The sequence below is a fragment of the Erinaceus europaeus genome, chromosome 6 (genome assembly GCF_950295315.1).
Source record: "Erinaceus europaeus chromosome 6, mEriEur2.1, whole genome shotgun sequence".
Lineage (NCBI taxonomy): Eukaryota > Metazoa > Chordata > Mammalia > Eulipotyphla > Erinaceidae > Erinaceus > Erinaceus europaeus.
The window spans coordinates 53,940,665-53,965,672 of NC_080167.1; the positions used below are offsets into that span (position 1 = coordinate 53,940,665).

The 25,008-nt window shown below is 42.9% G+C and overlaps 1 protein-coding gene across 9 annotated transcripts in view; it reads left to right on the forward strand.

Annotated features, from left to right (window-relative positions):
* PTER (phosphotriesterase related) overlaps positions 1-25,008 on the forward strand; it is a 97,553-nt gene that overhangs the window by 25,748 nt on the left and 46,797 nt on the right. For 7 of the 9 annotated variants that reach the window (XR_009550259.1, XM_060192227.1, XM_060192225.1 and 4 more), the window contains 2 exons: positions 11,682-12,153; positions 13,860-14,125. Coding sequence is in view for 8 of the 9 variants with exons in the window: in XM_060192227.1 (XP_060048210.1) it covers positions 11,722-12,153; positions 13,860-14,125 (698 nt within the window). In the remaining variant the exon portion in view is untranslated. The remainder of the gene's footprint in view (positions 1-11,681; positions 12,154-13,859; positions 14,126-25,008) is intronic. The other 2 variants (XM_060192229.1, XM_060192228.1) reach the window with 1 other exon arrangement.

Below are 25,008 nucleotides of genomic sequence, written 5' to 3' on the forward strand. Positions count from 1 at the left end.
AAACATTAAAAAAGCCCTCAGAACACATTAAACTATAATAAAGAAGGAAATGTCCAAATACTACATATAGAGCCTTGTATTCCTAGCAAAGCTGTACATACAAGTGAATGCCTCAGGCTTCACATGTTCACAGTACTTAAAATGCAGTGTTCTGTTTTACTTTGGCACATGTTACAATATGAGCGTTTCCTCATGTCATGGAACATCTTTGAAAATACAATTTGAATGTCTGCATAATGGCCCATCATATGTGTTGACATTCCCATATTTACAGGGTATTCTGGTCACTAGTCCCCATGATGAGATCTAGGTGGACAAACATTTTTACAAGTGGCTAACAATGTCCTTAAGACAGATTTCCTGGAGCAAAGTGCATGTTGAAAGTCTTGGATACACAGTGCTCAACTGCTTTTCGGAAGAGTTGGGCAAAGTACCCATTCACTGCCACTAGGTATGGGAGGTACTGTGGAGATCAGATATCTGTACTCTGTGTCTCATTCACAAACAGTGAACCAGCTGGACTTGTCTGAATTGTCTCCCAAGAGATGCTTTCAGATGTTTTTATTTTCTTTTTTACTCTCTCTCTCTTTGCCACCAGGGTTATTGTTGGGGCTCACTCTGAATCCACTGTTCCTTGCAGCCATTTTTCTCCTTTTAGTTTCTTTCCTTTTCTATTTTATTTGACAGGACAGAGAGAAACTGAGGTGGGGGAGAGGAGAAGTTAGAGCAGCAAAGAAAAAGACACCTGCAGACATGCTTCACTGCTGGTGAGGCGTCCCCCTGTAGGTAAGGGTTTGGGGGCTCGAGCGAGTCCTTATGCATGCTAATATGTACACTCAACACTGCCCAACCACCTTTTTTATTTTCTTTAATGTGAAGGCCTCTTTCATGCTTGCTATTGCCACGTGGCCTCCTTGATCCACATTTTTTTATTCTGTACCCTACAGAAAAGAGAGAGAAAAAGAGACAGGCAGAGAGAGAAGAGAGGAAGGACACATCACCGCTGCATTATCCATGGAGCCCCACTGGTGTTGTCCATGGTGCTTCCATACAATGCCAGGGATCCATCCCAGGATGCCATGCACACATTCTAAGGAGTACACTTTATCTCTTGGCCTCTCAGGTGATGTTTCCTAAGGGAGTCTCAAATACGGCTGCTTCTGATACCCTTACATTGCCATTAGAAGTGGCAAACTTTCTCACTGAATTGTGAAGTCAGATGTCTTGTCATGAAAATTTCCAGTGCTCTAGGGCCACATGGAAGTACACCTGGTTGAGTGCAGCCAGTACCATGCACAAGGACTCAGGTTCAAGGCCCTAGTCTCCACCTGCAAGGAGAAGCTTCACAAATGGTGAAGCAGTGCTACAGGTGTCTCTCTCTTTCTCTTCCCCCTCTCAATTTTTCTCTGTACTATCAAATTAAAAAACTAATAAATATTTTGAAAATCCTTTAAAAAACTTCCAAAGGTCATTCAGTGTTTCCTGTATTGCAACTATAAGTTAAGTTCCTTAAGTGTGGCCCACATTGTAATATTTTCTGCTGTTTACACAGAAGTGAAAGGAAGTACCCCCTCCATCCCCCCCAGCCACAGTCATTTGGCTTGACAGGCTGGGGGGGGAGAGACTTCACTGATAACAGTGACTGCCAATAGGTATCTTCGTTATTTGCATGGAGAATGGAAATTTAGGCAGTTTTCCATTATGTTGTATCCTCTGGAGACTATTTTTTAAAGACATATCATGATAGAGATATGGTGTGTAGGTATAAGAACCTCATACATGAGGTCACTGCTTAGCACCTGTCACTAAGAACTTGTGGCTTAGACTGTCATGTCCATCTGCATGTAAAGGTAAGCAGTTAGTTTTTTCAGCAGGGTGTGGGGTATATTTCTTCATGTGATGTACCTGTCCTACTTGCCAACACTAACAAAGGGGAGAAAAAGGAATTTTCAATACTTTTAGAGTTTCAGAGTTAAAGTAAACTTTACTTATTTTGTTTTGTTTTAGAAGGAAATGTGTGTCCCTTTCACTTGTTTAATTAAGGCATAATTTGATTCTTTGGGAGTGCATGTGGCACTAAGCGCAAGGATCGACTAAAGATCTCGGTTCAAGCCCCCAGCTCCCCACCTACAGGGGAGTCGCTTCACAGGCGGTGAAGCAGGTCTGCAGGTGTCTTTCTCTCTCCCTCTCTGTCTTCCCCTCCTCTGTCTTCTTCTTCCCTCTGTCTTCCCCTCCTCTGTCTTCTTCTCCCTCTCTGTCTTCCCCTCCTCTCTCCATTTCTGTCTGTCCTATCCAACAATGACGACATCAATTATAACAATAATAAAAAAAACAAGGGCAACAAAAGGGAAAATAAATAAATATAAATTTTTTTTAATTTGATTCTTTTTGTCTTTTCAGTTCAGTCCATCATTTTCACAAAGTCAAACCAAGTAGTAGATACAATATAAAAATAAAGGGGATAAAAGAGAGACCTCTCTCTCTCTCTCTTTCTCTCTCTCTCTCTCTCTCTCTCACACACACACACACACACACACACACACACACACACACACACACACACAGTTAGAAGGAGACAACAATTACCTTAGATCAACACAGTACACTTTGCTGATTCACAATACTGAGCCTCATCACACAATGTTTTCATTATGTGTATTCCTGCTGTGGCTGTTAGATTGCTTCCATAACCCAGTCCTGTGCTCTGACTAGCCATTCACAATTCAGCTCCCTTTCTAGTGTTCTCATCTCCTTGACATTAACTCCTGTCTCTGCCTCAGCTCTGAGCATGTTTCTCTACAGCGCTGGCTGATTGTTGTAAATATTGAAAAATATCAAGTCACAAGATGCAAATAGCTTGTAAAGGAAAACTGAAACCTTTTTTAAAAGATACAGTTTGTCAGGAGGCCAGGAAAAGTAATACAGAGAAATGCTAAGTTACACCCAAAGCCAGATGAGGATTTTACACTGTCAAGCTTCCTTGTTAACTCAAGAGGAGAAGCTGGCATGAAGAGTGTCAGAATCAGTGCTTCCAGAGAGAAACAGCTACATAACAACTAGTTAGTGAGAGGGCAGGGCTGAGGACAGGAGTGAACCCACCCAGCATAGTGCACACTGTCATGTGTGAGTATCTGGGTTCAAGTCCCAGCATCACATTGGAGAATCATGAATCATGGTGGTAGCTTTGTCACTCTGCCTCTCTCCCTTTCTCTTTCCCTTTCTGTATATTTTCATTTGCCTCTAGGGTTATCGCTGGGGCTCAGGTGCCAGTACTACCCACTGTTCCTGGTGGCCACTTTTTCTGTCTCACTGCATAAGACAGAAAGAAATTGAGAGAGGAAGGGGAGACAGAGAGGGAGAGAGAAAAAGAGGCACCTGCAGACCTGCTTCGTCACCTGTGAAGTGTCCCCCTAAACGTAGGAGGCCGGGGGCTTGAGCATTGTAATGTGTACACTTAACCAGATGTGACAATGCCTGGCCCCTTTTTAAATTTTTTAATCCACCAGAAGTGGTAGAATCACAGATGCATGAAGTCGCAGAGCCAACAACAACAATAATGATAATGGATCTAGGTTAAAATATTACAAAATCTTCAAAAATATTTTTGTGATTGTTAGGCTTTCACTTCTCTGGGCTGACTTTTTCAGACAGAGAGAGTAGGAAAGATATCACTTCATCAGCGCTTTCTCCAGTGTAGTGGGGACTGGGTACAAATCTGGGTCACGTGCTCAAAATTATGTTTTATTCTGTTATTGGTTCAGAAGTCAAATGAAGAATATCCATTTTTTAAATAGCAATTGCTATACACAAATCCAATATCCAGTTAGTTACTTTATGACTTATTTATATGGTTCTGATATGAATTATTTTTTTAATTAATGTTTTAATTTTTTATTTATTCATTTATATAATTGGGGTAAGGGAAGTAATTTGGGGATATATATTTCCCCCAAAAAAATATGGTTTATGGTAGTGCAGGGGATTAAACCGAGGACTTCAGAGCCTCAGGCATGAGAGTTTCTCTGCATAACCTTTATGCTATCTACCTCTGCCCCTTGGCATATATATTCCATGGAACACTACTCTGCAATCAAAAAGGATGAAATTGTGTCCTTTGAGACAAAATGTACAGAACTGGAAGTGGTTATGCTTAGCAAAATAAGAGGTGAAAGACAACTATTGGATGGTTTTTCTCATATGTAGAATCTAGAGATCTGATATACATGAACTTGAAGGGAGGGGGAACAGAAACAAGAAAATTGTTCCCAAGACTTGTGAGAACTATGATGGTTATCTTTGGGGGGTGGGGGGGTGCAGAACTATACACTGTAATCTTACAATCTTATAACCTACTACTAATTACGAATGAAAAAATGAAAAGAAAAGAAAAAAAAATTACTCAGTGGCAGTCTCTGGATGTTAAACTCTTGCTTTCACAAGTCATCCCCATTACCACTGGCTTTCAACAGTAGCCATGTTTTTGTCCCTCACAGTTTTATGCACTGGCCCCACGCTGCTGGTTTGGCTGTGAATGGGACTAAAAGCAGGTAGGATTATGCTGGGTGAGAATGTTTATGAATACTTGCTATGGAGCCTTTATTCTGTTACCTTTAAAAGGATGACTATAAGACTGAGCTCAGGGGTCTCCCCAGGAAACTGGGAGCTCAATCAATATAACCCCAAGGTCTCTCTGTCCTTACACAGGAGGGTGGTCAGACTTCTTATGCAACAGCTCAGTCTTCCCCCAAAGCACAAGAGTAGAAGCCACTTTCAAGATCTGGGTTCTGGAGTATGGGGACAGCTTACCTGGCAAAGGGTACATCTTCCATGCAGGAGGCCCTGGGATAGAGCTCAGGGACCACATGCAGGAGCCACATGGATAGTGGAGCAAGTGCTGCAGTGTCTCACCTCTGTGTCACTCTATCTCTCTTTCCTCTCTCCTCTCTCAAAAAAAAAATAAAGACTTAAAATAAAATTGAACCAGTGGGACCAATCAGTGGTAATATCATGCGTTCCTGGGGCCCCGGTTGCATTCCCCAGAGCCATATAACAAAACAAAGAACTGAGTCCCAAGCTGGCATAGCATCACTTACGATGCTTCCTATTGGTCAAGTGAGCCACAGGCCAGCTCTGGCAGATTGGGGACGCACACGGATGTGAATTTTGGAAGGCATGGTTCACCTAGAATCCTGTCACTAATACACCATACCCAGCACATTCGTTTAAAAAGGCATTTCCAGTACCAGTTGCCTGTGGATAACAAGGACCTCCTAGAGCTGTAATCACTTCAGTGAGTCATTTCCAAAAGCCTAATGAGTTGTGATGTCAATCCCAACAGTCAATTTGCTGTTAACAATCACAGGTCTCAAGTGAAGGAATTTATTTGTAAGATAATTACAGCCTCAGTTGGACTTTAGATTCTTGTTAGTTTTGTTTTATTTTTTCAAAAGAATGAGTGAGCTTAGGCTCACTGGATACTGAAGATAATCAGCAAGTATTTTGGAAAACCATTCCAGGTTCTATGTGACAATAGTTCTGAGCATTTATCTAGTGCTTAATAATTTAGATGGTCCTTTTAAGGTATCATCTTATTTGCTTTTGTGCTCCAAGACATATGCAATAGGTCAGGAAGATATTATTTCAGCTTTCAAAGGAAGAAATTAACTCAAGCTAAACTTAACAGTGTCTCTCTTTCTTTCTCCTTCTTTCCCCTTTCTCTTCTCAATTTATCTCTGACCTATAAAATAAAAAAATTAATATTTTCATAAAGGAAGTCCTAAAAGTTAAATCTGCTTAGAATCTCCTTTGTACATGTATGTGAAATGACCATTTAACAACCACTATTCAGTACATCTTTCACTGATTGTTAAAGAAGGAATTTCATTCATTCTCTTTTGCTGTGTACCAGTACTATTGGTATACACATTCTGAAAACTGTCCTGAAAGCATAGCCTTCATTGATAATTAATGTTCTACAGAAAATCAATATTCAAGTATTCAAGTCAAAACATGTCAGAGAAGCACGGCATGTCATCTGGTCCAAACCCTTCATTTCACAGGTGGGAAGACAGGCTCAGAGTGGTTAAGTTACGTGCCCAGAATCACACAGGAATTGAGTGGAAGAGCCAGGAGCTTTCAACTGGGAACCCACTGTTCTTCCAGCTAAACCAAGCCACCTCAAAATAGGCTTCCAGATACAATTTTGAGAAGGGTACAGAAATTTTATATATTTAAGATTGTGATCTGCCAGGAATTAAAAGTAACACAAACATTGAGTTCTTTAATGACTAACTACATCTTAGGAACAGCTGCACTATTTGCTTAAAACACTGCTGTTTCCAGGAGACAAGCTATTGCTAGGAATGGATGGGAGAGACAGTTCTGCCATGCAGAGCCTTCACCATGGAGAGCTGTGTAGGCAGGGAGAGAAGATACACCACTGTATCCAGCAACTCAACCTGTGTTTCCCACCCAGGATCCTATGACAGCATCAAAGCCAAGCAGTTCACATACAACGTTCTCATGGCACCGAGTGTCTTCTGAGAATGTGAGGTCCTGAAGTGAGCTCCATCTTATAATTTCTCCACTGAGGCAAAACATAAAAGTCCAGTTATGCTGACTGTGCTTTGAAAACTATGCTGCTCTGACTTCTCATGTGACTCTATTCAGTCCTGAGGGTTACTGAATTTTGTGTCCTTGTACAGGGTTTTATCCCTCCTTGCTCTGTTCCTCCTGGTGCTCCATCTTTGTATGGGAGGAACTGTAAGTCAATGGCATGGTTATGACTGAAAGGCAGATAAGTTAGCATTTGTGTGACTCAAGGAGAGAGTGTATTAAGCCATACAGCTCCTCTCTTGTGTGGACTAGTTCCAAAGATAATTTCATTTCTCCTCTTGCTCTTCCTCCTCGTCCTCCTACCTCCTCTTCCTCCTCTCCCTCTTCCTTCTCTTCCACCTCCTCCTGGTGTGTGTGTGTGGGGGGGGGATTTCACTGCTTCCAGGCCTAAAATGTCTGGGAGCTTCTCACTGGGTGTTGGAAGCCTGCTTTTTGTAGTGGGGGGAGGGATTACTCAGGTCTGCACAATATACCAACAGTGCCCGCTGTTCTTTCTTAAATATTTTATTTATTTATTTTATTACATTTATTTATTTAATGGATAGAGGTAGTCAGAAATCAAGAAGTAAGGGGAAGGTAGAGAGAGAGAGAGGTGCCTGCAGCCCTGTTTCACCCCCTTGTAAAGCTTCCCCCCAGAGGTGGGAACCAGTAACTCAAACCTGGATCCTTGTGCATTGTAACATGAGCTCTCAACCAGGTGTGCCACCAACCAGCCCCCTTATTTTATTTTTTTTTAATTTACTGGTTAGAGACATCAAGAAATGAGAAGGGTGGGGGAAGATGGTGAGGGAGAAAGAAAAATGCCTGCAGCCCTGTTTCACCACTTTTTTTTTCCCTGCAGGTGGGGACCAAGGACTTGAACCTGGATCCTTGTGCATAGTAACACTTTCCTCAACCAGGTGCACCACCACCTGGCCCCTAGCTCTTTCTCTGTTTTTTACCATCCTTCCTGTTTCCTCTCAGTGGCAACAGGCCTTTTTAAAATTTTTATTTATAAAATGGAAATATTGACAAGACCATAGGATAAGAAGGGTACAATTCCCACCACCAGAACTCCATATCCCATCCCTTCCCTTGAATTTTTTCCTATTCTATAACCCTCTGGGAGCATGGACCCAGTGACATTATGGGGGCAGAAGGTGGAAGGTCTGGCTTCTGTAATTGCTTCCCAACTGAACATGGGTGTTGGCAGGTCAATTGCAACAGGCCATTTGTACCCCCTTGCAGAAGGCCATTCATAATGACTTTCAAGTTTCATCAAAGTAGACCAAAAAGATCTGCTTAATAGCACAGGAGTCTTGGGTGTGGATTTTATATATGTGCACACTTAGACATAGTTCATCCCTCTACAAGACGTGTTCCTGCTGAGAGCAGTGTGGGTTGCACTGTGCCCTTTAATCTTTCCTTATCCTCTAAGCATGGCTACACTATGTGTGATCACAAGAAGCACCAACTAGTTCTGCCTGAAAGCATTAGAGGAATTTCCCAGAAGAGATGACACTTTCTTAAGTGGTTTCTTTCTTTTCTTTACTTTTTTTTTTCCCTTAAAGACTCAAGTGGCTGGCGAGCTTACAATTTACCAACACTGCTCTCTCAAATATATCAATTAAATCTGCAGTTTGGTTCTGTTCCAGTAGAAGAGATTGTGTTTTGTCAGTGCATCCAAGTTTCTGGAACACGTCTGTATGGCTGTCAGCTGGGAGCAAAGAGAGAGCAAATTAACCCACAAGGCGGGTTGTATTTATTAGTAATGGTGCTGTGATTTTATCAACTCATGGCACTAGTGACATTGTCTCTGTAACAAGGATAAGGCACTGAACAGCGTTCTGTGAAAACTATCACCAGTGACTGGCAGCTACATGGTGATTCTCTATACAGATGCTATTTCACCACAGCCACCACATGAACCAGGTAGTGTGGCTTGCTGAAGAGAGAGCTCTGTCAAACAAAAGCAGAGACCATTCTGACTACAGCCCTAAAGCCTGCTGTCCATCAGCTCATATCGGTCCATTATCCATTGTGGGGCAATATATATCCAACATGTGAGGTCAAAGTCATTGCTGCTCCTGGATGTAAACTGACCTAGAACTCGGGACTCCCTTCCTCGCCCCACCCCACCCCCAGCTCTAGTCTGTTTTTACCTTGACTCATGTTTGTACTACACCTATTACAGATTAGCCACTGCTCCCCACGTGATCTCTCTAATCAACCATTTCTTCTGAAAAGAAACGAGTCAGTGAACACACAAGAGTTTGGAGAACCAGCATTACAATATTACTGGCTGGTGAAGAACACATTATATGCCAAAAACTTTTTTAGACTTTTTAAATATTTTATTTATTTATTATTGGATAGAGGCAGAGAAACTGAGATGGGAAAGGGAGACAGAGAGGGAGAGAGACAAACAGACACCTGCAGCCCTGATTCACCACTCAGAAGCTTTCCCCCTGCAGGTGGGGACCAGGGGCTTGAACTCAGGGCCTTGTGCACTGTACTGTTAGTGCTTAACCAGGTGTGCCAACACCTGGTTCCTAGACTTTTTTATATTGTGAGATCAAATAGAATTAAATTCGTAAGATGCACTAGGAAATGGATATTGCTTAATTCTTAGAGATGAGGAACTGGGCAGTGGCACACTTGGTTGAGTGCACCTGCAACCGTGTGCTAGAACCCAGGTTCAAACCCCTTATCCCCACTTGCAGGGGAGAAAGCCTTATGAGCTGTGAAGCAGTGCTGTAGTTGTCTCTCTTTCTCCCCCATCTCAGTTTCTCTGTCCAATCAAATAAGAAAAAGTGGCAGGAAAATGATGGCTGAGAGCAATGGATTCACAATGCAATCACTGATCCCTCCAGTGATAACCCTGATGACAAAGACAACTTTCTCATAGATGAGCAAGTTGATGTTGAGAAAGTCAGAGGTTGGGGGCCAATTATTGGCACACCCAGTTAAGCACACATAATACTAAGTGCAAGGACCCAGGTGCAAGCCCCCACTCCCTGCCTGCAGGGGGGACACTTTATGAGTGGTGAAGCAGGTCTGCAGGTGTCTATCTGCCTCTCTCCCTCTCCTGTCTATTTTCTCCCCTCTCAATTTCTCTCTTCTTATCAAATAAAATAGAAGGGGAAAAAAAGTAAAAATGGCCATCAGGAGTGGTGGACTTGTAGTGCCAGTGCCAAGCCCCAATGACTTGAAGCAAAAGAAGGAGGAGGAGGAGGAGGAGGAGGAGGAGGAGAAAAAGAAGAAAGTCAGAGGTCTTCAAAGGGATGATGAGGAAGTGGTATCAGAATGACTTTTTTTTTTTTTTTGGTCAGTGGGACTTCACCATTCTGGGCCAATGTTTTCAAATAAAGAGAGCCAGAGCCAGAAGAGAAGCAGACACAACACTGAAGCTTCCCCCAGTGCCTTGGGAACTGGTCTTGAACTTGGGTTGCCATGTGCATGACAAGATGGGCACCTTCCTGAATGAGCTAGTTTGCTCAGTTCCAGTCACTTTTCTCGCCATCTTGCAGATCTGTCTAGTGGGCACTGTGCAGAAAACTGTCGTTGGTAAAGGTTTGCTTGTGGCCTTGAATGCCCGTGTCCTGGATATGTTTAGTGGCACCTTTTCTTTCCAAGCTATTTTCCTTCATTTACAATAGATACCTTCAAATGTAAGCACTGGCATTGGGCTTCTTGCTGCTACTAACAGGAGCTTGGAGAAAACATTTGACTTACAAATAAAAGTACAGGGAGAGTAGAAAGGCATTTGATCTTTTTTTAAAAAAGCAAATTTCATGTTTAATGAATCATACTTGCTTTCAATGGGGTTGTTTTTGCTTTCAAGTATTTTAAAGTTTCTTTCACTCTCTTTTTTAAAAATTTTTTTTATTTAAGAAAGGATAAATGGATAAATTAACAAAACCATAGGGTAGGAGGGGTACAACTCCACACAATTCCCACCACCCAATCTCCATATCCCACCCCCTCCCCTGATAGCTTTTCTTTTCCTCTCTTTTCCTCTCTCTTTCTCTTTCTCCCTTTCTTTCTTCCTCCCTCCCTTTCTTTCTTTTCCCCTTCTTTTCTTCCTTTTTTGCAACCAGGTTTATCCCTGGGTTTGGAACCAGCATGACTCCACTTCTCCCAGTGGTGATTTTTTTTTTTTTTTTTTTTTTTTACCTAAAGAGTACTAAGAGACAGAGAAAGAAATGGACTAACAGATAGAGAAAGAAGGAAAGATATTGAGTGAAACTTTGCTCTACCACCTATGAAGCTCCCACCCTGCAGTGACTCCCATGGGTGACTGGGGCTCAAACCAAGGCTCCTGTGTTTGGTAAGTCACCCACCTCCCCCCTTGAGGAGGAGGGATAAAATAGATAAAATAGAATACTGAAAGTGGAGAAGAGTGTTTCTAAAATTCCATTATTAATTTTATGTGTGCAGTTCTTGGTGGGTTTTTTTTTTTTTTTTTGGAGGGGGAATAATCTGTGGAATCAGCAAGGTCAGGGATTTTGTCTTCTGCCTCTGTGTGTCTCCAATTTACAGGGTGAACTTTCAAGGGAAAGTTTGCTCACCTAGATGGTGAATAAATACTAGAATGATCAGTAGCCTTAGTATATTTAGTTTAGCTGCAAAAATGACAAGTGAAACACTTCTGATGTGTGACTGGTTTTGATCTATGTTATTGATTACGAAGAGCTTTTCGTCCCCCTCCCCCAGAATGGAGATTATTGTTGAAGTATCTGAGAAAGCGTCTCTATGACTAATGAGATAAAATTAAGCACAAGAAAAGTGTGAACTGAATGATTCTGAAATCCATCCAGTAGATGAGGTGGGCATTAAATCAGGCAGAGGAATCCCAGAGGAAGAAGTGGGCGGACATCTACCACCCTGGGTGTCACTGAGAGCTGCAGGGAGCCTCCACGATTTACAAGGGCCAGCTCTGACTTGGGCAGGATGATCTGTAACATCATATCTCTGCTTTCATTGATTCCCTTTCCTGCACAGGTGCCCACTCACCGCCTCACATCCCCCATGGAGACAATTTATGTGTACACTCCATTTTCTGATGATCATTTTCTGTTTTCCAGAAAACACTCTTTTTAGAGTTTCTCCCGGTACCCATTCAAGATGTCTTCCTTAAGTGGGAAAGTCCAGACAGTCTTGGGCCTTGTGGAGCCTAGCAGACTGGGCCGGACCCTGACCCATGAGCACCTCACAATGACTTTTGACTTCTGCTACTGCCCACCGCTTCCATGCCATGAAGTTACCTCCCAGGAACCCTTTATGCTCAAAAATTCATATTGGATTCAGAAAAACCCTTATTCCCACAAGGAGAATCTTCAGTTGAACCAGGAGATGGAAGCTGTCAGAGAGGAACTGTTGAATTTCAAAAGCAAAGGCGGCGGGTCTGTGGTGGAGAACACCACCACTGGCATCAGCCGAGATGTGCAGACTTTAAAGCAGCTGGCAGAAGAGACCGGGGTCCACATCATTTCCGGAGCAGGGTTCTATGTGGATGCCACCCACTCTCCAGAGACCAGAGCCATGTCAGTGGAGCAGGTAAAGAGCCTCAAATCAGGAGTTGGGCGGTAGCACAGCGGGCTAAGCACATGTAGCACAAAGCACAAGGACCAGCTTAAGGATCCCAGTTCAAGCCCCAGCTCCCCACCTGCAGGGGAGTCGCTTCCCAGGCAGTGAAGCAGGTCTACAGGTGTCTATCTTTCTCTCCCCTTCACTGTCTTCCCCTCCTCTCTCCATTTCTCTCTGTCCTATCCAACAATGATGACATCAATAACAAAAACAACAAAACAAGGGCAACAAAAGGGAATAAATAAATAAATACTAAAAAAAAAAAGCCTCAAGTCCTCTGATAGTGCCTGTCTGCTGTCTGTAGATGCAAAACAGCTGGAAGTTCAGACCTGGAATTATCCCTCCGTGAAATCTACTTGGAGAAATGGCCTTGGCTCAGAAGTGTGCTAGCTAACAAAGGCATCTCCTGACAAGGACCTAAATTAGGTACCTTGCATTTCATACAGAAAAAGTATAGAGCAGAGAGGTCATGATGCCTGAGTCACTTGAAGCCACACATGGAGTAGGAACTTAGACATGTCTGCCTGCGCTCAGCCATGGGGACCCAGTCTGTTTGTAAACCCTGGTTTTCCATTATGAGTTTCAGTTATGCAACCTCGATTTTTCTTCCTGGGTTTTATAACAACCAGCAATAAAAATTCACTGTAGGGTGAAACTTGGCAGGCATAGACTTGGCACATTTGCGAATATGTTTCCTTCTGCTTTTGCAAAACAGGAGGGGCAGGAGAAATTCCAGTCCCCTGTCTTTATCATAATATGATCTTAGGCAAGAATGGGCAAAAGGAAGGCAATCCTTCAGGGACAAAAGGACAGAATAAGCTGCAAAGCTTTTGTAAGTGTGCGTGCTCTCTTCACACATGCACTCGCTTATGTATTTATATGTATATATTCATACACTTCTTCCATGGCCTGTTTGATAGGCATGGCAGCTGCAGTCTTTGCAAGGAGTGGCTTAATCTTAAAAATATTTGATAGTTCCGAATATTATCTGCATTATTTTCCAAACAAGGGTTTCTTCTCTTGTAGATTTATATTATTTGAAGACTATCCTGATGTCAGGGTTATACATTCTAATCCACCAATCAATATAACATATAAGCCATAAATATAATATAGGAACCCAAAAACGTAGGATTAATATTTTGTGCCAGAGACTTCCCATGTGCTATAACATACTGAATAAACACAGAAGAATCAAAAATTACCTGATATACAGTTAACATAGATTCAAAGTCATTCTCATGGTTAAAGACCTCAGACATTTTTTTTCCCTTTCAATCTGAATATACTCTTATTAAGTCACTTCCTCCTTCTGACCCTCCCCCCACCCACCCACAACAGCTTCCAAAACCACAAATTTCTCATAGAATCATCACAGTAAGATATTACTGAATCTTTGTTTTAGACTATCTTGCTGAATTACAGATTTGGCCAGCAAAATGCCTCCCTTGTTGGTCAGTATTTATTGGGTTGTTAGAAAAATCATGACTTTTTTTTCTTTGCATAGAAAACCATAGAAAAAATACTTCTGGTAATCCATAGTTGGCTTAAAGGTTGAAGACTTCTTTGTTTTTAAGAATGAGTGACTCAGTGATTAACTCTGTTCATCTGCTGGTGTGCCTTGTATTGACAAATTCCACTGACTCAAAGACATTTTCATTCTCACTCTCCTTCAGCTTACCGAGGTCCTCGTTAATGAAATTCTCCATGGAGCTGACGGGACTAAGATCAAATGTGGTGTCATTGGAGAGATTGGCTGCTCCTGGCCACTGACAGAGAGTGAAAGGAAGGTTCTCCAGGCCACAGCCCAGGCCCAGGTCCAGCTTGGCTGCCCTGTTATCATTCATCCCGGGAGGAACTCCAGCTCTCCATTCCAGATTATCCGGCTATTGCAAGAGGCAGGTGCAGACATCTCCAAAACAGTCATGTCACACCTTGACAGGTGAGCAAATGGTATACAGACAGGTGCAAACCACCTGTGGGTAATCACTAGATCCATGAAAACTACTAAGCACCTAGAAAAAAATCACTTTGGAGATAAAGGCTTAGCAATGGTTCATTCCATTAAGATATATATCAGGTTAATGGTTTATAGTACAGTTGATGACACATGGGTACAATTTCTCATCTTAGCAAACATCTGCAAATGCTTTCACTCCAGATTAGGTCCATCACTGTGTACTAGTACCCCTTTCCCCAACCCCCTCCCTGGCCTCCTTCCCCAGAGTTCTTTGTTTTGGTGCAGAACTCCACCAGTCCATGCTTTACAGTGTGTTTTTCCATTTCGGTTCTCATTTCATAAGTTCTGCTCATGAGTGATATCATCCCATGTGCATCCTTCTCTTCCTGCTTAACTCAACATGATTCCTTCAAAAAGCATCCAAATTGAGGTGAAGAAGATGACTTCATCATTCTTTTTTTTTTTTTTACTTCATCATTCTTAATAGCAGAGCAGTATTCCCTTGTGTACATATACCACATATTTCTTAGACACTCATCTGTTGCTGGACACCTAGGTTGCTACCAAGTTTGGACTATTACAAATTATGCTGCTATGAGCATAGGTGCACACAGATCTCTTTGGATGGGTGCGTTTGTTCCCTTAGAAGAGGAATTGTAGGGTCATAGGGTAGGTCCATTTCTAAACTTCTGAGAGTTACCTAGACTGCTCTCCACAGTGGTTGGACCAATTGACATTCCTATCAGCAGTGCAGGAGGGTTCCTTTGACCCCACAGCTTCTCCAGCATTTGTTGTTGCTATCATCTCTGCTGTGTAACATTCTTATAGGGGTGAAGTGCTATCTCATTATTTTGTCCACTAGAATTTTTTTTTAATTTCATGATCCTGTTAAAACAATTCACACTCAGCAGGTTGTGGCTTTCAGTTGTTTTCCTGTGACTGATATCTTTCTCATAATTCCGTGAATGGCAGCATGCCACAGCTCTCATCCAGTCATGTGACTGCCAGGGCACAACCCCCTGCATGTGCACTCCACCTCTAATTCACCTCCCCAGCTCTTCAATTTCAAGTTAAGTGATTTTTCCCCCTCCAGGGTTATTGCTGGGGCTCAGTGCCTGCACTATGAATCCACCACTCCTGGAGGCTTTTTTCCCTCCCTTTTGTTGAATCCACTGCTCCTGAAGGCTATTTTTTCCCTTTTGTTGCCCTTGCTATTTATTGTTGTTGTTGTTATTGCTACTGCTGTCATTGTTGCTGGATAGGACAGAGAGGAGGGGAAGACCGAGAGGGGGAGAGAAAGATAGACACCTGCAGACCTGCTTCACTGCCTGTGAAGTGACCCCCCCCACAAGTGGGGAGCCAGAGGCTCAAACCCAGACCCTTACACCAGTCCTTATATTTAGCGCCATGTGCGCTTAACCTGCTGTGCTACCGTCCGACCCCTTAGATGATTTTTTTTTTCTTTGCTCACCATGCCCAATACTGGAGAGACTTGCAGTGGATGTTTAGTCTGCCATCTGCTTGAAACTGGCCCCTGAGGACTGTTGAAGAATTGTCCTTCTAACCCTCTTTGTTTACAGTGAGACATATTTGTGAGTTAGTAAAGTGTTCTTGGTATTCCAAGACCAAAATCGGTCACTAGAAAGTGTGAAATAAAACTTAACTGCTAGCACAGTAGTGCTTCCTTGCTCATAAAGCATATGTGTATATTCCTTTCCCGCAAGCTGAAACAACGTAACTATGCACAAGACAGGTTAAGTACATTTGTCTGTTTTTCCTTTAAATGATAAAGCCACACTGGTTGGTTTGCACTGGCTGCCTCTTAACTGTGTCCCTCAAGTGGCTCAGGATGGAGTGGAGGGAAATCCCCAGCCCACTTCCAGAACAGCCACCCCGTCATGTACCTGTGCCAGGGCTCCAGACCTAAATAAGAAATGCACAGGAGGAGGAACCATGCAGCGGCGAGGCTTAAAAAAGAGGGGAAACTGGCTTTAGAAAGAGGGCAGTCTTTGGAAAGATAAATGAAGGGACAGGCAAATGAAGGATCCAGGAGGAGATGCAGCCAATAATATTCGCAGCTCTTTGAGGCAAGTACTCACAGCTGCCAGGCTGCTGTGGGCTGAGTGGCCCGCGTCAGCCCTCCAGAGCTGAGGGACTGGGCACACAGTCTGGCCTGGATTGACAAGACCAGGACTTCAGCCCTAACAGGACAAATCACTGAAGGGTATAGCCTTTGTGCAACAAAATACACAACCGACTTACAAAAAGAAAAGAGCAGGGATTCGGGCAAGTGCACATGGTGCAAAGTGCAAGGACCAGTGTAGGGATCCTGGTTCCCACCTGCAGGGGAGTCACTTCACAGGCAATGAAGCAGGTCTGCAGGTGTCTGTCTTTATCTCCCATCTCCATCTTCCCCTCCTCTTTCCATTTCTCTCTGTCCTATCTTTAAAAAAGCATCATATCTTCAAGGGGGGATGACAGTCATTTCCTTTCCGGTACTGGACCTCACTGAGGCATCATGGAGAAGAACAACTCTTTTGTTGTTGTTTTGTCATCTCTGGGGCTTCACCATTCTGGGCTAAATTTTTCAAATTTTTAAAAAAATGTTGTATTATCTTTACTTATTTATTGGATAGAGACTATGAGGAATCAAGAGGGAAACAGGAGATAGAAAGGAAGAGAGACACCTGCAGCACTACTTTCAAAGCTTTTCCCCTTTAGGTAGGGACCAGGGCTTGAACCTGAGTCCCTGTGCATTGCAACATGTGTGCTCAACCAGGTCTGCCACCACCCAGCACCTAGGCTAACTTTTTCAAATAGAGAAGTAGAGAGACAGGTACACACACACACACACACACACACACACACACACACACACGCACACACACACACACAGAGAGAGAGAGAAATCACACAGCACCAAAGCTTCCTCCCCTGCAGTGTTGGCCAGGCTCAAACCTGAGCCACATGTCCAGCAAAGCAGGCCTAGCAAGAAAGTTCTGAGTGCCAGAGAGCAAGTCAAGGTGGTGGCTGGTCCCCAGGTCACATTTAGCACTACACACCCCACCCTTGGCGTCCTAGAGAGCTGGCTATTTAGCCCCCTTTAGAGTTGACTTTCAATCATTTGAGAGTACAGAATAAAATATCCCAGGACTGAGCACAGGTCTCAGCAGTTGAGCTTAGAACCTGCTCACCTGCAGCCCCATGGACTGAGCACTGGAATCTCTTTGGAAAAGAAAACTAACTAGGGCCAGTGATGTAGCTCACTTGGCTCATGTGCTGCTTTGTCTGAGTGCATCCCAGATTAAAGACGTCTCTGTCTCTCTTGTCTCTATCTAATAGACAACTCAAACTAACTCAGGACTGTGAGGTGGCTCGTGGAGGAGTGCCCTATTTTCATGTACAAAGTCTTCAGTTAGATCCCCTGCACCATGTATGCCAGAGTGATGCTCTGGTTTCCTCTTTCTTATCAGTCATTAATATTTACTTGTTTATTTATTTATTCATTTAGTGGGTGGGTGGAGGCAGGGTTTCACACATGCCTGATTTCACCATTCTCAGCTGCTGCTTCTTTCCCGTAGAGACACAGAGAGTGAGACAGAGACACCACCTTACCAGCGCTTTCCTCTGAGCCAGGCTTGAACCTGGTTGAGCACAGAGCAAAGGCATGCACCCTAATGGCTGAACTATCTCTCCAGTCCCAATGAATATTATATTTTACTTTATTTTATTTTATCTTTTATAGAAAGCACTGATCAGGTCTGGCTTATGGTGACATGAGGGATTGAACCTGGGGCCTCAGAGCCTTAGGCATGAGAGTGTCTTTGCATAACCATATGCTGTCTACCCCCAACCCCATTCAATATTTTAAAATAGAATTTAAAATCTTTCAAGATATTCTCAGGTGTCCATAATCACATGGAAGCAGCTGAGTATGTCTGAAATAATATGACTGCATGCACAATAGGTACTTTACCTAAAAATGCACTCACACAGACACAAGAGGAAAACGGTCACAGGTCCACTTCAAAGGAGAAGCTGGGATCCAGAGAGGAAAGAGTTAATGAGAAGCCATCAACCTAGGCCACCTCTGAACCACAGTGTTGTCATGTGACTGCTGGTGACCTGCTTAAGGTCATTTACCTGGTGCTAACAGCCTGACAAGACAAATCTGCTTCTGAGCCTAGGCCCTCCCCTAACCATCTGTTCTCCAGGCCTGTAGAAGTGTCCCTGTGAAATGCAGTGAGTGTCACCCCAAGGGACAAGGGAGGGGGGTGTCCTTGACAGGCCAACCCACCCAAAGTCAACATTTATAGAAAATAACCCCCATGTTTATGAGTTCATGTGAGGGTTTGCAATTCACCAAGACATTCTGCCTTCTCATTATTTATGATGATTTTAAGCCCTGTTAAGACTAGCCACACTGCCAGGTAGCTATAACCATGGTACTGCCTCTGTTCCACTAAGACAGGCCACTGAGAGTGGACAAGACACTCCCAGACACTCTTCATGTGCTTCATGTCCAAGGACGTTTGCTTCTCAGTGGACCATATAGAATACTGCAGGCATTTTCATGACAACAAAAGCCTTTACCTAGGAAAGTTTGGGTAAACAGCAAGGCTGGAAGGTACTGTTCACTGACTAAACTTCTGAGCCCTTGTAGGCCAACAGACACGTGCTGTGCCTCAAACTTTTGCCAAACTGGTCACCTGCTCAGTAAACCAAAGGACTCTGATGGGAAGCCAGAGCCTAGAGTTTGATTAGAGGCACAGAGATCATTAAGCACAGGAAATGCCCAGGTCTTTCTTTGGAAACTATTCCCTGTGAGAGGTAGAAGAATTTCAACCAAGGGTTTTTTAAAAGGAAGCAGAAAACAGGGAAGAGACTAAAAGCTACTGTATTCTCTGCACCACTCATGCTTGTAGAATCTGCCTACCTTCTCAAAGCATGCAGTTTTAATGCTCTTACATGAAGTTCATGGATGGTGTGTCACTTCATTCATTCAACAAATACTTATTGAGCACATGATTATCACATGCCAGGCATCAGATGGAACAGAGAGCAAGACAAGACCCAATCTCTGCCTTCAACATGATTATTTAGGTCCTGGGAGACATCACAGTGGTAGCATGAAGAACTTGCATGTGAGAGGCCCCAGGTTCAGTGCCCCAAAACACCAGTAGTGGGAACACAGCAGAGCTCTGGGCAAAAAGGAAAAAAAATGTATTATTTAATTATAATGTTGGTGACTTTTTAACTTAGGGCTGTTTTTGAGAAGTCACAAAAAAATCGTTTGGTATTTTTGGAACTGTGCACTATTCATTCTTACAATACTGGTAAATGAATGTGAGACTATTCAGCAGCCATCCCAAGCAAACGTAAATTGAGCAAAACATCTTTATGTATTTAAATGGTATGGGAATACTCTTATAAAAAGAACAATTGGAATTCTGTGCACAGGAAATGGTTCACACCTTTAGAATCCAGTGCATGCATAGAGTGCTCTGTTTTTAGCGGCTGACTGTGAGGGTTATGTATATGCAAGCAGTATAGACGGAACAGATTCCAAGCGGGGAAGAATGAGTGCACCTTGTACAGTGCATACACTGTGCCGCTGTGTGCATTTAGTAAAGGCAGCTTACTCTGTGGTGCGGGTTCAGATCCAACAACAGAGTGAGAAAAGCAAGCAGTGAGTCCAGGCAACAAGTCAGAGGCCTGAGAAGATAGCAAGTATTTCTGCAAAGGAAACCCTGACTAGTGGGGGCCTATGAGCAAGGACCAGTGCACGGGCCGGGTCAGAGTCCCACTCTGCACCTGCCGCAGGGACGACTCACGAGTGGTAAAGCAGGTCTGCAGGTGTCTGTCTTTTTCTCTCCCTATCTCTCTCTCCGCTCTCGGTTTCTCTTTGTCCTATCCAATAAAATAGGGGTAAGGGAGGAAAAAGAAAACACGGCTGCTGAGAACGGTGGATTCATAGTGCTGGTAACCAGTCCCAGTGACAGTTCTGCTGGGAAAGGAAGGAAGGAAGGAAGGAAGGAAGGAAGGAAGGAAGGAAGGAAGGAAGGAAGGCAGGGAAGCAGGAAGGGAGGGAGGGAGGAAAGGAGAGAGGAAGGGAGGTAGGGAGGAAGGAAGAAAACGGAAACATCTTAACTAGTGGGATTAGGCGGTGGCACACTCAGTCGAATGTATACATCACCATGTGTAAGGACCCAGGTTCAAGACCCAGGTCTCCAGCTGCAGGGAGGAAGTTAAATAAGCAGCAAAGCAGAGCTGCAGGTGTGTCTCTTCCTCCCTCTTTCTCCAGCCGCCCACCTGCACCCCTCTTAATTTCTCTCTTTCCTGGCAAATAAAACAAAGGAGAAGAAAATAGGGGAAAAAAATAACCACGAGGTCCTGCAGGCACTAAGCCCCAACAATAACCCTAGCGACAATAATATATATATATAACTCTTTTTTTCTAAATATTTATTTATTCTCTTTTGTTGCCCTTGTTTTATTATTGTAGTTATTATTGTTGTTTTTATTGATGTCGTGGTTATTAGATAGGACAGAGAGAAATGGAGAGAGGAGGGGAAGACAGAAACGGGGAGAGAAAGATAGACACCTGCAGACCTGCTTCACCACCTGTGAAATGACGCCCCTGCAGGTGGGGAGCCGGGGGCTCGAACCAGAATCCTTACGCCCGTCCTTGCACTTTGCACCACGTGCACTTAACCTGCTGTGCTACCGCTCGACTCCCAACTCTTTTTTTCTATTTACAAATATCCCTTAACATTTCTTCTGTAATACTGCTATAGAACCAGAGCCCTGAACATGTATGATATTAAAAATGTGTGACAGCGCAGGAAACAGCTAGTCTTTTCCTTCTTTATTTTTTAAAATTATCTTCCTGCCTTCCCTCCTTCCTTCATTTATTGATTGATTGGATAGATAGCCAGAAATTGTGAGGGATGTGGATGATAGGAAGAGAGAGAGAGAGAAACACCTGCAACATTGCTTCACCACTCGCAAAGCTTTCCCCCAGCAGGTGGGGACTGGGGGCTCAAGCCTGAGTCCTTGTGCATTGTAACACGTGCACTCAACCAGTGTGCTACCAGCCAGCCCATCTTCTCCTAATACACTATGGACTGGATGTCTGTGTGGATGAAGAGAAAGAGGGGGTACTGGGGCCAGGGGGCTTCCATTCCAGACCCAACACTAGAACTTGCTTGCTGTGCGTGTGACCTTGAGCAATTCTAGCAAATCTTTTTAGCTCACCCATACTAAAACCACTTTATAATATTCAGTTTTTAAAGATTTATTCACTTCACATCAGATATATATATAGAGAGAGAGAGTGAAAGAGTTTCACGTGAGGGCTTATATATTGCTGGGGATCAAATGTGGAGCCTTATGCATGCAAGTCCTATACTCTACCAGCTGAGCTCTCCCTATCCCTAAGCAAAGCTATTTTTAGCCCTATAAGTGGTAGGTAAATTTCCCCATAATTACTCAAGGATTTCCTTTCAATGCATGGGCTAAAACTTTGTGAGAGCTATGGCATCTGGAACCTGGTGACTGAAAAGAGAGTTAACATACGAAGCCAAACAAATTGTTGAGCAATCATGAACCCAAAGCTTGGAATAGTGGAGAGGAAGTGTTAGGGGGATACTCACTGCAAACTCTAGTGTACTTCTGCTTTCAGGTATATATTTTGCAGTAGTTTATGGATACATGTGAACATATGCTCTCTCTCACAGAAACTGGTGTATATCTAGGTTTTGGGACTTTGTTAGAAAGTGAACCACCTGAGATAGAATTAGAGTATACTATGAAAGGAAAGGTCTCACCCGAGTAATGAAGCTGAAGGGTTGTCATTCCACACGTAAAGTCTGTGAACACAGTCTGAAGTGAAGCATGTTGAGGTGGCAATCGTTGCGTTGGTTAGGTTGTGGTCGGCAGATGCAATATTATTTGATATGGATTGGGAGAGGCATACGGGAAAGTGGGCCCTATCCAATGGTTCCAGGACTGGGGGAAGTAGAGGCTCTATAGTGGAGATGTGAGGTTCCTGCTGTCTTAGGGTTCAAAAAAACAACTGATAGTTAATGTTATCATCACATTAATTGGTAATTGGGTTAACTTTGAAAAGTCCTTTTGTTAGGGTTTGCTGTACAGTACCCAGTATCTTGTATATAGCTGTGCTATTGGTTGCTTCTGATCTACTTGGTCTAGGCTTTTGAGAGAGTGTGTATATCAATTACACAGCCTGTATATTAAAAAGATTCAGTTTGTGTTTTGCAAAACTTCGAGACATACAATTAATTTTCCCCCTCTCGTATTAATTAACTAGTGATTTATATGACTACATGTTACTAGGAGTGTACATAAACACCATTCCCACCACCAAAAGACTGTGACCCATCCCTCCCACCCACTCCCACCCCCCACTGGCCCAGGAAGCTGCATGTCTACCCCTCACCACAGGGTTTTTACTTTGGTGCCCTACTTACAATTTGGTCAGGTCCTGCTTTTAGTTTCCCTTTCAGATCTTCTTACTCAACTTCTGTTGATGAGTGAGATCATCCCATACTCATCTTTATCTTTCTGACTTAGCTCACTTAACATAATTCCTTCTAGCTCTGTCCAAGATGGGTCAGAGAAGGTGGGTTCATTGTTCTTGATAGCTGCATAGTATTCCATTGTGTATATATACCACAGCTTTCTCAGCCACTCATCTGTTGTTGGGCACCTGGGTTGCTTCCAGGTTTTAGCTATTATGAATTGTGCTGCTATGAACATAGGAGTACACACCTCTTTTTGGTTGGGTGTTATGGAGTCCTTGGGGTATAACACCAGGAGAGGAATTACTGGATCATATGGAAGGTCCGTGTCTATCCTTCTGAGAGTTTTCCAGAGTGCTTTCCACAGAGGCTGGACCAATTTACATTACCACCAGCAATGTAAAAGGGTTCCTCTGTTCCCACAACCTCTCCAGCATTTGTTGCTGCTGTCCTTTTTGATGTATGCCATTCTTACAGGAGTGAGGTGGTATCTTAGTGTTGTCTTAATTTGCATTTCTCTGACAATCAGTGACCTAGTGCAGTTTTTCATATGTTTGTTAGCCTTTTGGATCTCCTCTGTAGTGAATGTTTTGTTCATATCCTCTGCCCATTTTTGGATGGGGTCATTTGCTTTTTTGGTGCTAAGTTTGCTGAGCTCTTTATATATTTTGGTGATTAGTTTCTTGTCTGATGTATGGCATGTGAAGATCTTCTCCCATTCTGTGAGGGCTCTTTTTGTGTGATAGTTTTTTTGGCTGTGCAGAAGCTTTTCAATTTGATGTAGTCCCATTGGTTTGTTTCTGCTTTAGTCTTCCTTGCAATTGGGTTTGATTCATCAAAGATGTCCTTGAGGTGTAGATGGGAAAGTGTTTTACCAATGTTTTCCTCTAAGTATTTGATTGTTTCTGGTCTGACATCTAGGTCTTTGATCCATTTGGAGTTGATTTTTGTTTCTGGTGAGATAAGGTGGTTCAATTTCATTCTTCTGCATGTTACAACCCAGTTTTCCCAGCACCATTTATTGAAGAGAGCCTCCTTTTTCCATTTAATCCTTTGGGCCCCCTTATCAAAGATTAGATGTCCATAGGTGTGGGGATTTATTTCTGGGCTTTCAATTCTGTTCCACTGGTCTGTGTGCCTATTTTTGTTCCAGTACCATGCTGTTTTGATGATGATGGCTTTATAATATAGTTTAAGGTCTGGGAGTGTGATGCCTCCATTTCTGTTTCTTTTCCTTACGATGGTTTTGGCAGTTCTAGGTGTTTTCATGTTCCAGATAAATGACTGTAGTGTTTGTTCTATTCTCTTAAAGAAGCTTAGTGGAACTTTGATGGGTATTGCATTAAATTTGTATATGGCTCTGGGGAAAATATTCATTTTGATGATATTTATTCTTCCAATCCATGAGCATGGGATATCTTTCCATTTCTTGGTATCAGTTTCTATTTCCTTGAGTAGCGACTCATAGTTTTCAGTATACAAGTCTTTCACTTCTTTGGTCAACTTTATTCCTAGGTATTTGATTGATTTTGCTGAAACAGTAAAGGGGAGTGATCTATGGATGTCTTCTTCTTCAGATTTAGTGTTTGCATAAAGAAATGCCACTGATTTTTGTACATTGATTTTGTAGCCTGATACTTTGATATATTGCCTAATAACTTCCAGTAGTTTTCTGATGGATTCTTTAGGTGTTTCTATGTATACTATCATATCATCTGCAAATAGTGAGAGCTTGACTTCTTCCCTTCCAATCTGTATTCCTCTGATTCCTTTCTCTTGCCTGATTGCTATGGCAAGAACTTCCAATACTATGTTGAAGAGTAACGGTGACAGTGGACAGCCCTGTCTAGTCCCCGATCTGAGGGGGAATGCTTTCAGCTTCTGTCCATTGAGTATGATGTTGGCTGTAGTTTTGCTATATATAGACTCCAATATCTTGAGGAATTTCCCATCTATTCCCATTTTTTGTAGTTTTGAGCATGAATGGGTGTTGGATTTTGTCAAAGGCTTTCTCTGCATCTATTGAGATAATCATGTGGTTTTTGGCTTTGCTTTTATTGATGTGGTGAATGACATTAATTGACTTACGGATGTTGAACCAGCCTTGCATTCCTGGGATGAATCCCACTTGGTCATGATGAACAATCTTTTTGATATGTTGCTGTATCCGGTTGGCCAAGATCTTGTTTAATATTTTTGCATCTATGTTCATCAGAGATATTGGTCTGTAGTTTTCTTTTTTTTGTTATGTCCCTATCAGCTTTTGGCATCAGGGTGATGTTGGCTTCATAGAAGGTGGAAGGGAGTATTCCTGTTTCTTCA